Below are 14,186 nucleotides of genomic sequence, written 5' to 3'. Positions count from 1 at the left end.
CTTCACCAGGCAAGATCCAAGAACAAGAAAACCGGGAGGACTAGCAACAGTGTGTCTGCAGTAAGAGAAACAGCTTTGTGGCCCTACAGCCACGGTAATCTGAGCACCAAGAGAAATGGATTTAAGGAAATACCTCAAACAAAAACATGCCACACAGACACACACCCTTCGAAGTCACACGTAGCCTAACAGCCTTAAACAGCTACCAAAACAGAATCTGATCATTAAATCAGCAAAAGGGAGAAATGGAGAGAGGTAGGCCAACGAAGCAAGAGGCCCATTTTATATCTGAATTTGTTTTAAAAAAGGACTCCCAGCAAGGGGTGGGGAGAAAGCTACAGATTTAGGAGAGGTCTAGGCTGGGCCAAGCACTGCGGCCACCCACGTGGTTTATGAAGGCACAGATCTGTGGAGGGGCCGAGCTCACGCCCCTCCATGAGCCCTAACAGCTGCGAACGTTTCGTGTTTTCCTTTTCCCCTTTGGCCCTAAGGGAGCCCTTACCACGGTGGTCTTCCCCTTTTGAAGGGGGCTTCATGTTTACCTGGGGGTAACGATGGTTCTCTTACCACATCCCATGGAAATGAGGAACCAGCCTAGCCTCGTCTTGTGCTTGCCTCTCAGGAGAGGGATCCAGAGGCCTGTAAACACGTGTTCTGGGGAGGCCGAGGGGGTGGAAGCATAGACCAGGGGGCAGGTGACAGGTTAGTGATCTGCAGCAGAGGTGCTGGTGCGGTCGGCAACATGGGGAAGAACCCCCATCCAGCCTCACCACCCAAGGCTGAGGCAGGGCTGGCCGCCCTCTGAGCACCTTCCTCAGTCTTCCAGGAACCAGGGGGAGCCTCCTAGTGGATCACAACCTCAGGAGGTAGCCGTGGTCCCCCTCACATGGCTCCTGGGCCTCCTCAAAGCCCACCCAGCTCTCCTGGCCTGCCCAGCACTGTCCACTCCATCTCTGGTGGGAGGAGAGCCAGCGGGCCCCTCTGAACTTCACAGCAGGACGATATAAACACATTCTTTCAACAAGAGGGTGCCTTTGGCCGGGCTAGGCTTCCTGGGTGTTAGAGCGCCCTTCACCTACAGCTACTCTTGCAGACTCAGCGAGGACTGGCCCAGACCAGCCTCCTGCCATGCCTTCCTCTGGACCCTTCGCTGTAATCCCCATACCCGGAAACAACCCGGTGCCCTAGGGACCCCCCACCTATCAACTCAGTGCAATTCTTTACTATTGGATCTGGGCGATGTCTGGACAGCTGAGGCTGGCCAGGAATTCCGCCTGTCGACATTCCATTTCTTCCTCCAAACAGGACAGGACAGCCTTTGGGTGTGGTGACCTCTTTGGTCCGAGAACCATTCCAGTTTGAGGCTCCCGGGTGAACAATGCAGACAAGATGACCAGGCTGGTGGAAGCACCCTGGAGCCTGGCTTTTTGAATGCTGCACCCGAAGGGCCACTGCTGGCGCGTCCGAGGCTGAGTGTGAAAGCCGGTGGAGAACAGGGTGGAAAGGCCACTCTGAGAGCTCACGCCTGGCAAAATCTTGGACCAAGTCCACACTACCATTCCCATCAGCGATGCTGGGGGTGCTGCCCGCCACGGCAAGTGAAGCCAAATCGGAACAGGTCACAGGCCACCCAGGAGGGTCTCCGAGCTGGAGCTTTGCATTTTTTGTGCTTTCCTTTCTGTCCACGTGCATTCACACCCTCTGCTTTTGCACACGTGAGTCCGGGGTTTCCCAGGCAGCTGGCCATGTGAAAGCCTGAGCAGCTGTCCAAGCCTGTCTACAGGTCAGAGTCTGGGGGAGGAAGGAAAATGTCTTCCTGCCGCCCCAGGGCAGGCCAGAGCAGCAGGTAATCATCCAGAGACGACCGCCAGGACGCAACAGACAGGGACTGGGCAGGGACCTGTTCGTTTTCTAATTCCAGGAGCAGGTGTTGCCTCCTCGGGCCCACCTACTTCTGTGGGCCTGGCAGACCAGCAGGACAGGAATGAGCTGTGGTGCTTCCCTGTCTGTGCGGCCCTGAGGGCAGCGGAGGCTGTGACTGAGGTCGCTGAGTGAGAGCTGACAGCAAGGAGCTCCCAAGGATGGACTATTGCTGTTGGCAGGACCCGAACCTGCTTCAGACCTGAGCGTGGCGTTCGAGCGGCCCAGGGGGCTGGCAGAGTTGGAGGGAGGCCCTGAGGCTCTGCGTCAGGAGAGGTGTGGGATGCAGCCTCCTCTCCACAGGCAGGGAAGGGTCTTCTGGCATCTTGTGCGGCACGTGCCGGCTAAGCACTAAGACTCCCCCGACCTCTTGCCACGTCTGGTGACAGCCTCCGCGGCCTGCTCTGGCAGCTGGGATGGGTCTGTCAGAATGGAGGTGGTGGTGCTCAGATGCCGGAGGGTGCTCAGCACCACTGGAAGACAGGAGGGGGAGTTAGCCCGAAGACACGGTGTAGGTGGCAGCTTTGAGTCCCACCACGGACAGTAGCACATGTGCCCTTACGCGTACAACCATCGTGTCACTCATGCTTGCCAGAGGAGGAGAGGGACACCAGAACAGCCCCTCTGCCTTTAAGGCAGCTCTCCGAATCCTATCTGTAGCCTGCAGATAGGTGGAGAGGCCTAAGCTCTTCCGGCTTGTGCATCGGTGTTACTACCACTTCTCTATAACCTTAACGTATAGACACAGCTCTGTTAGTTATAAGAATTAAACAAGAAAACACCTGAAAGGGCCCAGCCAATAGGAAGAGCTCAATAAACATAAGCTGGATCTGACTGAACTGACAAACTGAAGCCCCAGAAAGGCGCTGGGTAGGACTGCTCCCTGCCCTGCCATTGGCATGACTGGCTCAGGGCTGTGCACAGCACCATCCTCATGCCCGGGCCCTGTATGCATGGTTGCTTACAGTGGGACCTGGGTTTTCTGCAGCCTCAAGGGACCCCCTCGTCTCTCCGGCACTAACATGGAGGGGGCAGCCTCCAACCCCACCGCCCCTGTGCAGCACCTCACTCACTTGGCCTGAGTTTGGGCAAGGAGCAGCGTTGGTCCAGCCAGGACAGTGCCGTCCGGTGCAGTTCTTCCAGGCTGCTGGTGGACACCATCCCCTTGAAGGACTCGAATAGCGGCTTGATGATGATACTGAACTGCAGGGACGTGGGTTAAAGAAAAGGTAAGCGAGGAGGAAGGCCTGTTCCCTTGGGACAGGCAAGTAATTGTGTACAGATAGTTGAGCAACAGAGATCTGGATGAGGTAAGTGTGCCCTTCCGTTTGCCTAAGATGCTTCTATCGAACTGTAACTGACCCCATCGCTTCCAGCCTTTTGGCTAAGATCAAGTGTAACTATAACTGATCACTGAGCAGGCTGGAGGCAGCGACAGAAGCGTTTTTTGGTCTGGAATGGATCCTGGTGCAATGATGTGAACACAACATATTATACGTATACAGATGCTCCTTGCCTAATGACAGGGTTACATCTTGATAAATCCCTAAGTAAAAAATGTTTTTATTACACCTAACTTACGGAACATCACAGCTTAGCCTAACCTACCTTAACCATGCTCAGACCACTCACATTAGCCTACAGTTGGGCAAACTCATCTCACACAGTGATTTTCAACCTTTTTCATCTCACGGCACACATAAACTAATTAAATTCTGCGGCACACCAAAAATTTAGATGCAAATATATTTTTTGCCTATATGAAAAAAAAATGGGATAAAATTCTGGTTATTTGTGTTGGCTGTTGTCATTTTTTAAATGTGACAATCTAAGGGAAAAGAGATCAGTGCCCCTGACGAAATAGTCAGGTATTGCATATTTTAAAAACTCTTGCAGCGCCCAGTCTGGTTTGGATGAGTGGATAGAGTGTTGGCTTACGGACTGAAGGGTCCCGGGTTCAATTCCAGTGAAGGGCATATACCTCGGTTGCAGACTCCTCCCTGGCCGGGTCTCGTGCAGGAGGCAATCAATTGATGTGTTTCTCTCACATCCATATTTCTCTCTGTCCTTCCCTCTCTCTTCCACTTTCTTTAAAAGTCAGTGGAAAAATATCCTCGAGTGAGGATTTAAAAAAAAAATTCTTGTGGCACACCAGTTGAAAATCACTGATCTAACACAAAGCCCATTTTATAACAAAGTATTGACTATCTCACGCAATTTACTATTCATATCACTTTGGCACCATCCTAAAGTTGAAAATCCCATCTAACCATTGTAAGTCCAGACCCATCTGTCACACCCAAGGTTGAGGCAGTGGCCAACCCAGAGGCAGAGTAGTGGCTGGGTGGACAGTGAGAAGGCAGGAGCCATCCCCTGAAAGGGCCATCTGGAAGGCCAGCTAAAGGAGGCCTTGGCCACAGAGACAGGGCCCAGCACACAGGTGTAAGTGCCTCATGACAGCATTCAAGGCCTGGGGTACATACTCAGGGAGCAGCCTGGAAGGAACTGGTTTCAAATCCAGGCTCTGCCGCTTGGTTTTGTGAGCCTGGTCTCTCATCTGACACCTGGTACGCACTCCCGACTCCCCCAGGAGAAGCTGCTGCCCGGATATGTTAGGCTAGAGGCCACTTCCTTCTGCAAGTGGCTCTTGTCTTTATTCCTCAAGAACTCAGAGAGCAATGCTGGCCTGTCTGCCTCCCCGGGAAGCCCCGACCCCGAACAGTGGCCAACGACAGCCCTACTCCACGTCTTGGGCCTGGCCCCCGCTCTGCCAAGGAGAAAACTGACCTTGTTGTTTCACAAACTGAATGACAGCCATTATATGAGAACCTTTCTAAAGGACTAGAGTGTGGATGTCTGTGGTTTTGGTGCCCTGGTTTGGGGTGGGGGGTGGTCAAAAGAAACCCAAGGATACAATCCAGAACTTCCAATTCTGCAAGGTCCGGCTCTTCACATACTCATCAAACATGTCTGTCATGTGATCAAACTGGCGCCGGGTGACGGGGACTCCTGTGGCAGGGAGCAGCTGCTGGCAGGAGCTGCAATGACAGGAAGAGTCAGAGGAAGCTTGGAGCAGCTGGTGACAATTACGGACCCCGGGGGCACTGAATGGGCAGGAGGATCCGGCCTGTGTGGCGCACACGTGAGGACGGGCACCGCCTGAGCCTCCAGGCCCCCACCTCACATGGTGGTGGCCCTCACATGATGGTGGCGTTGAGCTCCTCGATCTCGTCCCGCAGTCGCCGCGCCTCCTCCTGCATCTGGCTGCGCTCCTGCTGCAGCTTGGTGATGTACTCCACTGTCTTCTGCAGCGTGATGGCATGGCTGGTCTGCAGGGGGTGTGGGGTCAGAGCAGCGCCCACGCCCCAGGACCAAGCTCCCCACCCAACGCCCCCAGGCAGCTCACCAGCTTGGAGTTATTAGAGATCAAACTGTTCAGGGTGTCAAAGCCCATCTTGATGTTGAAGCGCCTCTTCTGCTCGGCTGAAATGTGCTTCATCTGCCGGTTCTGTTGGGGAACCGACCCATCACTGTGATACGGGGTGCGCTGCAGGCCACCTCCACTTGTCCCTCCTCCCCGCCCTCTCAACCTGCTGCTGACTGCTGGGGGCAGACTGACCCTGTGGCCAGGCTAGAGAGCTACGTGGAAGGAGCGGTGACAGGAAGCTGAAAGGCTCCAGCAGGAGCCAGGAGGGGACAGGATGGGACTCTAGAAAACCACCCCTGAAGCATGGTGTGTGGCAAGGCAAAGTCCTGGCAAGGCACAAACACTGCCGGTCGGGCACTTCCCAGCCACCTGCAAAGCTCTCCTGTCCCTACAGCTGCCACTTCCTGCCACATTACAGGATTCAATGTTGCTCCCACAGGCCAGTCAGTGGGTGGGGGGTGGATAAAGAGGGCTGAATATCAAAATTAAAGGTGCCGACACCCACATTTCCGAGGCTACCTCAGCCTGAGGAGCACCAGCTGAGCCATGATTCTCCTTTCCAGTGTGCCCCTCATAAGGGCATGGCAGTCCCAAAAGCCCTTGCCTCCCCACCCTTCCTAGGGAACAGAGACCCAAAAGAGATATGTGGTACCTTTAACACAACCACATTTTTGGAATCTGCAGAGTATTTCCCTGAGCAGTTGTTCTGGGGAGACTGAGGACTGGGGCTGTGTTCTGAAGCACACGGAGAGGCCTGCCCGGAGTTTGGGCCATCCCGACCTGAGAAGAACAGAGACCCTGCTTAGGGACAGGGCCGGAGAGGGAGCTCGGCAAGGCTGTGCCTGCTGCAGTCCTCACACAGGAAGGGAACCCCAGCAAGTCCCAAGACTCAGAAACCCATCTTCAGCCTCCCATAGTGGCCCCCAGGCAAAAACCAAAGAAGCATGCTGCAGCATGCCTGCTGCTTTCCTGCTCCTGTGCGTTATCCTGCCTGCATGGCTCACTCTCCCAGCTGGGCTATCAGCAGGCTTATGACACCTCGCTGCTCGGCCTGTGAGCCCAGGCTCTATTCTAGGGCACCCATGGGGGCTTCCCCAACCCAGGAGTAGGCCAGCTCATTTCACTCACAAGTCCCAACTGTCCCAACCACAGTGACCACTCACCAGAACCCGCGACAGCGCCCTGGGGACTGCCCCCGTGCAGTGGGGCCTGCTCGCCCTTCACTAGGGAGTCTTGCACTGAGCTTGCAGAGAAGAGCCGGGAGATGGGGCCAGGCTGGCTGCTTGTGACATGGCCCAGGTCTGTCACCAGGATGCTGCTGTGGAACTCTGTGACTCCAGGAGCCTGGGGTGACACACGAGAGAGGGGTCACTCCTGACTACCATTATGTTGGGTGAGGGTCGCCCAAGAGCAGGCCATGCTGCGGGTTTAAGGATGCTGAGGTCTGTCCAGGGCCCTCACCCTGGCGATGGGAGCAGGCGTGATGACCACATTGGACTGGGACACGGTTGAAGCCAACATCCCTTCTCTCTTCAGAGGGCCTGTCATGATCACTGCTTGTGGCCGTCCTGAGAAGGCAGCTGCCAGAACAAGAAGGTGAGGGGGAGGCCCCAAGCCATGGAGACCTGCTCTCAATGCTGGTGTTAACCCCGGGCCTGGCCAAGCCACAATGGGGTCCCCCAGGAGAAAGATGGGACTCTTTGGCTGCCACTGAGACATAGCGTTCCTCACCGCAGGGCACAGAAAGACAAAGCCACAAGGCCTCTGACATGTTTTTGTAATTTCCCTTTGAAGGGGACAGATTACAGACCCAAGAAAGAGATGACCAGGACCACGTGTTTTCCAACTGGATTGAGACTAACTTTAAAGGAACAACACAGAACACCAAACAGACTAGAGCAATCACATGCAGTATTTCATAACTTTTTTTCACATCGTAATGTGTGTGTGTGTGTGTGTGTGTGTGCGCGCCATGAATATGTAAGCCTTGGGGCTGGGGGAATATCCCGGGGGGTGGGGGGAGTCACACTCCAGCTTCCCTCCCCACTCACCTTGGGCAATGCAAGCATTCTTCAATACCAAGGACACGGGCTCTGGTTTGGGAGCAGGCACTATTTTGGGGGGCTGCTTGGGCCTCCCTCCAGCCAAGGATACAGGTTTGGGATGCACAAAAGTTAAACGGGGTTGCAGAGGCCCAACAGCTGGCTGCTGGGTGGCCGGAGACAGTGCCAGGCCACAGTGGGATGCTGAGGGGGTGGGGTGGCGAGTGGTGATGATAAGGCCCTGGCTCTGGCTGAAGGTGGTGGCAGAGGCATCGTGCGTGAGAGTGGTGGAAGCTGTGTGGGTAATGACAGCGGGGGACTTGTTGGCTCCAGAAAACTTCTGTGGCTGCAGGAAGGTGGGTGGGTTTGGGGGGTTCAGGGGGGTGGCAGGAGGGACTAGTGGCACAGCAGGAGGAGCCGGCACTGGGGTGGGGCTGGGCGAGAGCGCAGGCATGGTGAACACGGGGAGGAAAGGCTGTGGGACACTCAGTGGGGGCGCCGAGGGACCAAAGTCTGCGGGCTGGATAAAGGGATCTTCAGGCTGGGAAGTGCGTTCACAGCCTGGCCTATCTGTGGAGTCCAGGGCAGTGGCTGCGGGGGATGCGATGAGACTGTCAGGGAGGCTCACGGTGGGGAGAGAGGTGGTGGGCAGGATGCTCTCCTGAGAAGAGAAAGAAGTGAGGAAAAAATACTGGGATCACACAACTCGCCATCACTTTCTGGTGCTGCACTCCACAAAGTACAGCAATGTCTGCCGGGCACCTGAGATGAACCCCTGGACAGAGGGACAAAGGCGCTTCTCCCATCCCGTTAGCGCGTTAGTGCTGATCTGGGGGATGGATCTGTGTCTCCCAGATGTCGGCAGGGGTCCTGTTTCCATTAGAAACTAAATGATAACACGGGGCTCAGACAAAGTGACTGTCTGCACACAGCTGGCTCTCGGCCTGGGAATATCTTGTTTCTAAAGTCCAGCAGGGGTCCCCAAAAGTCCCTGCCATCTTCTGTTACAGAGCAGAGGCAGCCTGGATCCCAGCTGCTCATGGGGTTCCCTCAGGACAGTTTCGTGTATCAACTTCCAGAGAGGTCACCTCTTCCTAAAAGGGAAACGCTATAGGAATCAACTGCTCAGATCTCAATCTCTACAGAGGAAATTCTTCCCAGAGCCAGATGGAAGAAGATGGGCCAGGTTACTGGTGTCTAACTGGACACAGGCACCAGCCTGAGAGCCCCTTCAGTGCAAAAGGCCCGGCCTCACTCGATAACCAATCTCTGTTGATTGCTGAGTAAAAACTAAAAGAAAGACACAGACCTTCTTTTCATTAGTGATGCGTGTTTTTGCTGCCGTGCTTCCTTTGTCTTAAATGGCCAGAACAGAGCTCATGCACACAGGTTACCTGGAGCCTTAGGTAGGAGCACGTTCATGGAGTCAGTCTCCCAGTGCGTGACTCTCCAGGATGCTTTCAAAGGGGGATAGCATAATTTCTTGTGATCTAGCAGCCCTTAGCACTTTGCTCATGACTGTGTGGTCACGTCATTAGCCTAGCCATGACTGCAGATGTTTCACGACCAGCCCTGTGCCCCTCCCCCAGCTCCCTCTACCTGAGCAGGTGGGCTGTTGGGATCTGGTGCAGATGTTGAGGCAGGTGCAGACAGCATGGAGCCAAAAATGGAGCGGCTGGAAGAGAAGAGTTCTGAAAGACAACATCGGGGCTTTTGAGCTCCGTGTGTCTGCCACTTCCTTGAATTAAAATGCAAACAAATCAGTCACTGAACCCCACCTTACCCAGAGGCATGCCATGGCCAGAGGGCATTCCCCCTGAGGTAACTCGGCAGAAAGAGGTCCTCTGATTGGAACCACACCTGATGACAACTAGTGTGAGCTCTGAAATACTCCCAGGCCTGGAGTTTCACCAGCTCTTACAATGGTGGGAGCTCAAGCACCAGCTTTAACTGCAGGAAACTGTGGGGCGGTGGCCGTGTCGCCGGCGCCCTCTGCTGCCTAGAGGGAAAACTGCTCACAGTCATGGCCAAACCAGAGGCTCTTGAGACCGAGAAATGAGACCATTCCAACGACAGCAATGCCCCAGAGAAACTTGCAGACTTTGCAGCTACAACCAAAAAAGACAGTAGTGCTGGGGAAACTCTAAATCCTCCCTGCTCCCTTTCCCACTCTAACAGTTCCCTCTATGAAAGGGAAGCACCAGTCTGCTTTGTCCTGGGCGAAGGAGATGCAGGTGGCCATGCCCTCTCTGCTCATGTCCTCACCTTGGAAAGGTTCAAAAGTGTCCATGAAGTCCAGATTGGGCTGCAAAGGAATCAGCCCCGGCTGAATCATGTCTGCATTCCCCAGATGTGCTGAAAGGATCAAAGAGAAGACAGAGCAATCACTTTGCCTTCTCAAAGTTGTAGGAATATATGAAAGGCCTGGAATAGATCTCCCTGGTCCTGCTCAAATTCTAGATTCTTCCAAGAAGAAATGTAGGCAACTGGCTGGGATTTCTACCTTCTTGTGGGTTCATGGCCATTCTCTACCCTCAGAATGCAGAAGAATGTGAGATTTTTGCAAGGAAGATAAATTGAGTATCAGGAACAGACACTCCCAGAAATCGTGAATAGTTCTGCAGAGATCCCCCACGCCCATTCCAATTCTCATTCTGTGGGCTCTTCCCTGATGGGTGAGCTGGACAGCTGAATGCAGCCAGATGAGAGGTCATGCCCAGGAGTGCTTCCCATCTTCTTCAAAATGAGTCACAGGCCCTGTCACTTGGGCTAGGCACACAGCCTTTGCTAAGGGGACAGAATCAGAAATGTGAAACTGATTCAGATCAAACCCCCGCTGTTTCTCACAGAGATACCATGGGCCTGACAGCTCCTAGGTAGACTCAACTTGCAGTCCCCACCCACTCAATGTATGTTGCCGTCAGATGTCAATGAGGTTGGTCAATCTTCCTTCTTACCGCCTGCTCCAAACAAGTGACCTGCAGCTGCTCAGAGATGGCCCTGAGGTGAAGCCTGCCCCAGGGAGGCCTGACAGAGAAGGAAACCAGCCAGGCACTCAAAGCCAGGGATCTGGGGGTGGGTTACCTATTTCCCGTGGGTTGGGCCAGGCCACTGGTGGGTGTGAGGAGAGTGTGGAAAAAAGTGTGTCGCTGAATTCTGACATGAGCATGTCTGTGTCCAGCAGTGGGTCCTCCTCCATTGGGACTGGGGTCTTCCATCCATCCCGATGTTTGTGCCAATAAAGCATGTCATCTTCCTACCGCCAATAGAGGGGATGGAGAAGTCAAACAGACGGTGGTGGACTCAGAGCTCCCAACCATGCTGTGCTGGGGACATATGCCCCCCTCTTCTACAGAGTGGCAGGGGCTGCTGCACAGAACGTGAGTGGGTGCAGAACTGGGGAGAAAGCCCTGCAGCCCACCCACGGAGAACTGACCCCTTTCCCCGCCCTTCAGTCTTTCATGTGAGAAGGCAGGGCCCCTCCTTTAGCCTCAGGGAGAGTCCATGTCCCCAACCTCCTCTGATGTGGGGCTCACTTGTCAAGCCATCAAAGTTATTTCTGTTTCTTGTCAAAAGGGGGTTCCCTAGGAGAGTCCTCACATCCCCAAGCTCCCTCACCTGGGCCAGGCTGGAGAGGTCCTCATCCTTGTGCTGCTGTAACTATGGAGAAAAGGAGATGAGCTGGTCACCCAGGGCCCGGGAAGAGATGAGGCCCTCAGCCTCTCCTCCCTAAAAGAGCGTGGACTCCGGAAACATCTAGGATCCTCTCTCTGGGAGCAGGTGGGGAGAGAGTCCTGCTCCCTGCCACCCCCAGGCCATGCCCAGCAGAGGAGATTCCTGACCAGTGTTTGTGAATCAAAAAGCCTGTTCACAGATGGAGAAGCTGACAGCAAAGATCACGACCACAGCAGGCCCATCACTCAGAAACCCAGATGCTCATTCCACGGGCAGCTATGAAGCTGCAGCCTCAGGGCCAGTGTTTGAGCGCAGGACTCACCCTTTCCTTCTCTGGGGCCACTTCCCCAACATGCTCTTTTTGGACCCCAAGCCAGTTACCCTTTTCTTGAAGTAGGTTCTCCACTTGTGATATTCCCGGATCACGATCTCAATGCGGCTTTTCCAGTACTTCCCTTCTGTGGTGATGGCCTGTGAGAGAGAGGCAGGTCAGCAGGGAAAGATGGCGCCGCGGTACATCAGCAGAAGTCACCCAGGAACAGACCCGTGTCTGATGCCGGGTTGGAAGTCAGCCTGGGCAATCCAGCTCGCAGCCCGCCATGGTCCTAGACTTCATTCACAGTGTCCCCCTCTTCTGGGCTACAAGTGGCCTCTAACTGAAGATGCAATAGCCAAGGGGGGCTTCGGCAGCACGGGTCCTGAGGGTCTGGACTGGATAGGGTCAGACAGAATGCTCCATCCAGGTGCTGAGGAGCCCTACAGAGACCCAGGGGTAACACCCAAATGCACGTTTCCAGTAGCCACTACTACATTTCCAAAGGGTCAGAACAAACAGTCAATTACAGAAGTTTCAGGTGGAAAGTGATTGACTTCCAAGAGTATGTCGTTCAACTGAACCATTACTTGGGGCGTGCGTCCTTTCACATCCTTGAAATGTCCGGTGACAAGGAATTCACGACTGCCTCAGAGAGCCCACTCACTGTCAGATCCCTATCACACTGAAGTCCCACATAATCTCACCCAAAAATACTTCCGTGTGCCCGGTTGGTGTTACTAAGTGGTTATAGCATTTGGTTCACAGGTTTGATTCCCGATCAAAGGCATGTACCTGAGTTGCAGGTTCGATCCCTAGACCCGGTCAGGGTGCATGCGGGAGGCAGCCAATTAATGTATCTCTCTCACATCGATGTTTTTCTCTCTGTCTCTCCCCCCTCCCTTCCACTCTCTAAAAATATCCTCAGGTGAAGATTAAAACAGAAAAAAGATATCTGCCTTATAAGGAGCCCACTGCAGTCACAGGAAGTAGAGGGTAAGTCCCCACTGGAGAGTCCTCCAGTCCCTGGTCAGCCCACTCTGAGAAGGGGGAGCCACCTGCTCCCCACATCCCCATGGCTTCTCAAAGTCACAAGAGCTGACAGGACAGTGCGGCCCAGCATGCTGCCCTGTGGTCTCCCACTGGGGAACCCGACCCTGGCTCCCAGCCCTCATGAGTTGTCTCCTCCTGAGTGAGGGCAAGTTCCTTCCCGGCCACCATGATCACCACCATTTACCTCGGGCCGGCGATGCTCATCCACTTCCACAGAGCCGTCTAGTGGAGTGACGAAGTGGCATACGGGATTTTTGCGCTTCTCCAAATCTGGGTGGAGAGGGGGTAACACATCATCACTGCGACCAAGACCCCTGAGGAGGGAGCCTTGCCCCTTGGTACACACCCCTCCCCTCGGGTGGGACCTCTCAGGTGTGTTCTTTCATTCTCTTTCCCTTGGGAAACAAGATTTCAGACTAACAAAGGGGTCCAGGTTAAAGAGAAAGAATGTGTCAATATGGCGTGGGTAGGAAAGGGAAACGCCAGCCTAACACCAGGGTGGCCCAAGCATGGCCATCTCCTGCAGAAGTCACCCGGGCCAGCTGGAGACAGAACAAGGCCGGACCTGCATTTCCTTAGACCTGCTGAAAGCGGGAACTGTTCCCTGATGCTTCAAATGTCACCTGTCGGCTACACCCTTTCTGATTCCCCTGAAAAGAACAACCCCCTCCCTCCACCTCTGCCTTTTTGACATTGGGCACCTGTGTCTATCATAACAGTGGGCAACTGTCTCCTGCAGACACGGGCACCTTCACAACACAGACCACTTGGTTGGCCCCCTGTGCCTGATGGCTGAGAAGTGTCCAGTTCACTAGGATTTGGCTTGGTTTTCCTGTCTCTGCAGACTGCCCAAAAGAGCTTCTCTTTGAGGCACAATTTCCAAGGGTGGGCTCTGGAGCCCAAGGTGCACAGGCCCCTGCTCACTTGGCACTCACACTGCATGTACCACGCCCGCCAGATGGCGTTATTGAGCCGGATCTTGTCTCTCCACTGGAGCTTCAGGCCCTTGAAATTCTTCCACTTTGGAGACACCAACTTCCCACTGAAACGCAAGAAAGAGGGAAACTCATTGGTTCCTCTGAAAATGAAGTGACATCAGAAAGTGCCACCTGATCATTCCAGGCCCCCAAATTCTGGATTAATCCATTACAAGTCACAGGTGAGATTGACAGAATATATAAGTCCCTCTGGGATTTCTCCCAGGTGACGTGGAGTAGAGGTGTTGGGGATGATGGGTTGTTAACTGTTGAAGCAGGCTGAGGGGAAGGTTCATTATTCTATTCTGTCTACTTTTTGCATATCTTTAAAATTTTCCATAATTAAAAGTTAAAAAGAAATCTGTTGAGTTCGCAATATATATAAGTATCAAGTCACATTGTACACCTTAAACTTACACAACGTTACCCGTCAATTATACCTCAATGAAGCTGAAAAAAAGAAATCTGTTGACCACTGAATGAAGGCCAAGCTCCTTTAACCTGGTCTCGGCCCACCTCCCCACAAGGTACTTACAACAGGCCTTTGAACCTGTGGGGCCCTCTCCTGCCTCCAGGCCTCTGCACACAAGGTCCTCACTCCTCACAGAGCTCCCTGTGCTCCTGCCCACCTGCTCATCCTTCAAAACACTGCTCAATCATCATCTCCTCCAAGCAGGCACTGAGATCTCCCAGAGCACAGCTCAAACCTCAAAGAGCACTCACCCATAGTCCGTAGAACAATGTCTGTGCCCACATCTCCCTCCAATAGACAGACTGCA

The 14,186-nt window shown here is 54.0% G+C and overlaps 1 protein-coding gene across 1 annotated transcript in view; it reads right to left on the bottom strand.

Moving 5' to 3' along the window:
- Positions 1-246: 246 nt before the first annotated feature.
- The window catches only part of MLXIP (MLX interacting protein), a gene marked incomplete at its 5' end in the record, with an annotated part of 45,253 nt that continues 31,313 nt past the window's right edge, over positions 247-14,186 (bottom strand). Inside the window, 16 exons of the mRNA XM_081113431.1 lie at positions 247-2,393; positions 2,994-3,123; positions 4,835-4,958; positions 5,122-5,249; positions 5,327-5,428; positions 6,000-6,127; positions 6,511-6,691; positions 6,809-6,927; positions 7,399-8,050; positions 8,989-9,080; positions 9,655-9,744; positions 10,474-10,645; positions 11,008-11,049; positions 11,446-11,535; positions 12,615-12,700; positions 13,366-13,472. Of these exons, the coding sequence (XP_080969557.1) occupies positions 2,272-2,393; positions 2,994-3,123; positions 4,835-4,958; positions 5,122-5,249; positions 5,327-5,428; positions 6,000-6,127; positions 6,511-6,691; positions 6,809-6,927; positions 7,399-8,050; positions 8,989-9,080; positions 9,655-9,744; positions 10,474-10,645; positions 11,008-11,049; positions 11,446-11,535; positions 12,615-12,700; positions 13,366-13,472 (2,365 nt within the window). The 3' untranslated portion in view covers positions 247-2,271. The remainder of the gene's footprint in view (positions 2,394-2,993; positions 3,124-4,834; positions 4,959-5,121; positions 5,250-5,326; positions 5,429-5,999; positions 6,128-6,510; positions 6,692-6,808; positions 6,928-7,398; positions 8,051-8,988; positions 9,081-9,654; positions 9,745-10,473; positions 10,646-11,007; positions 11,050-11,445; positions 11,536-12,614; positions 12,701-13,365; positions 13,473-14,186) is intronic.

The sequence above is a fragment of the Myotis nattereri genome (genome assembly GCF_964212035.1).
Source record: "Myotis nattereri genome assembly, chromosome: 19".
Lineage (NCBI taxonomy): Eukaryota > Metazoa > Chordata > Mammalia > Chiroptera > Vespertilionidae > Myotis > Myotis nattereri.
This window is presented reverse-complemented; position numbering and strand designations above follow the sequence as displayed.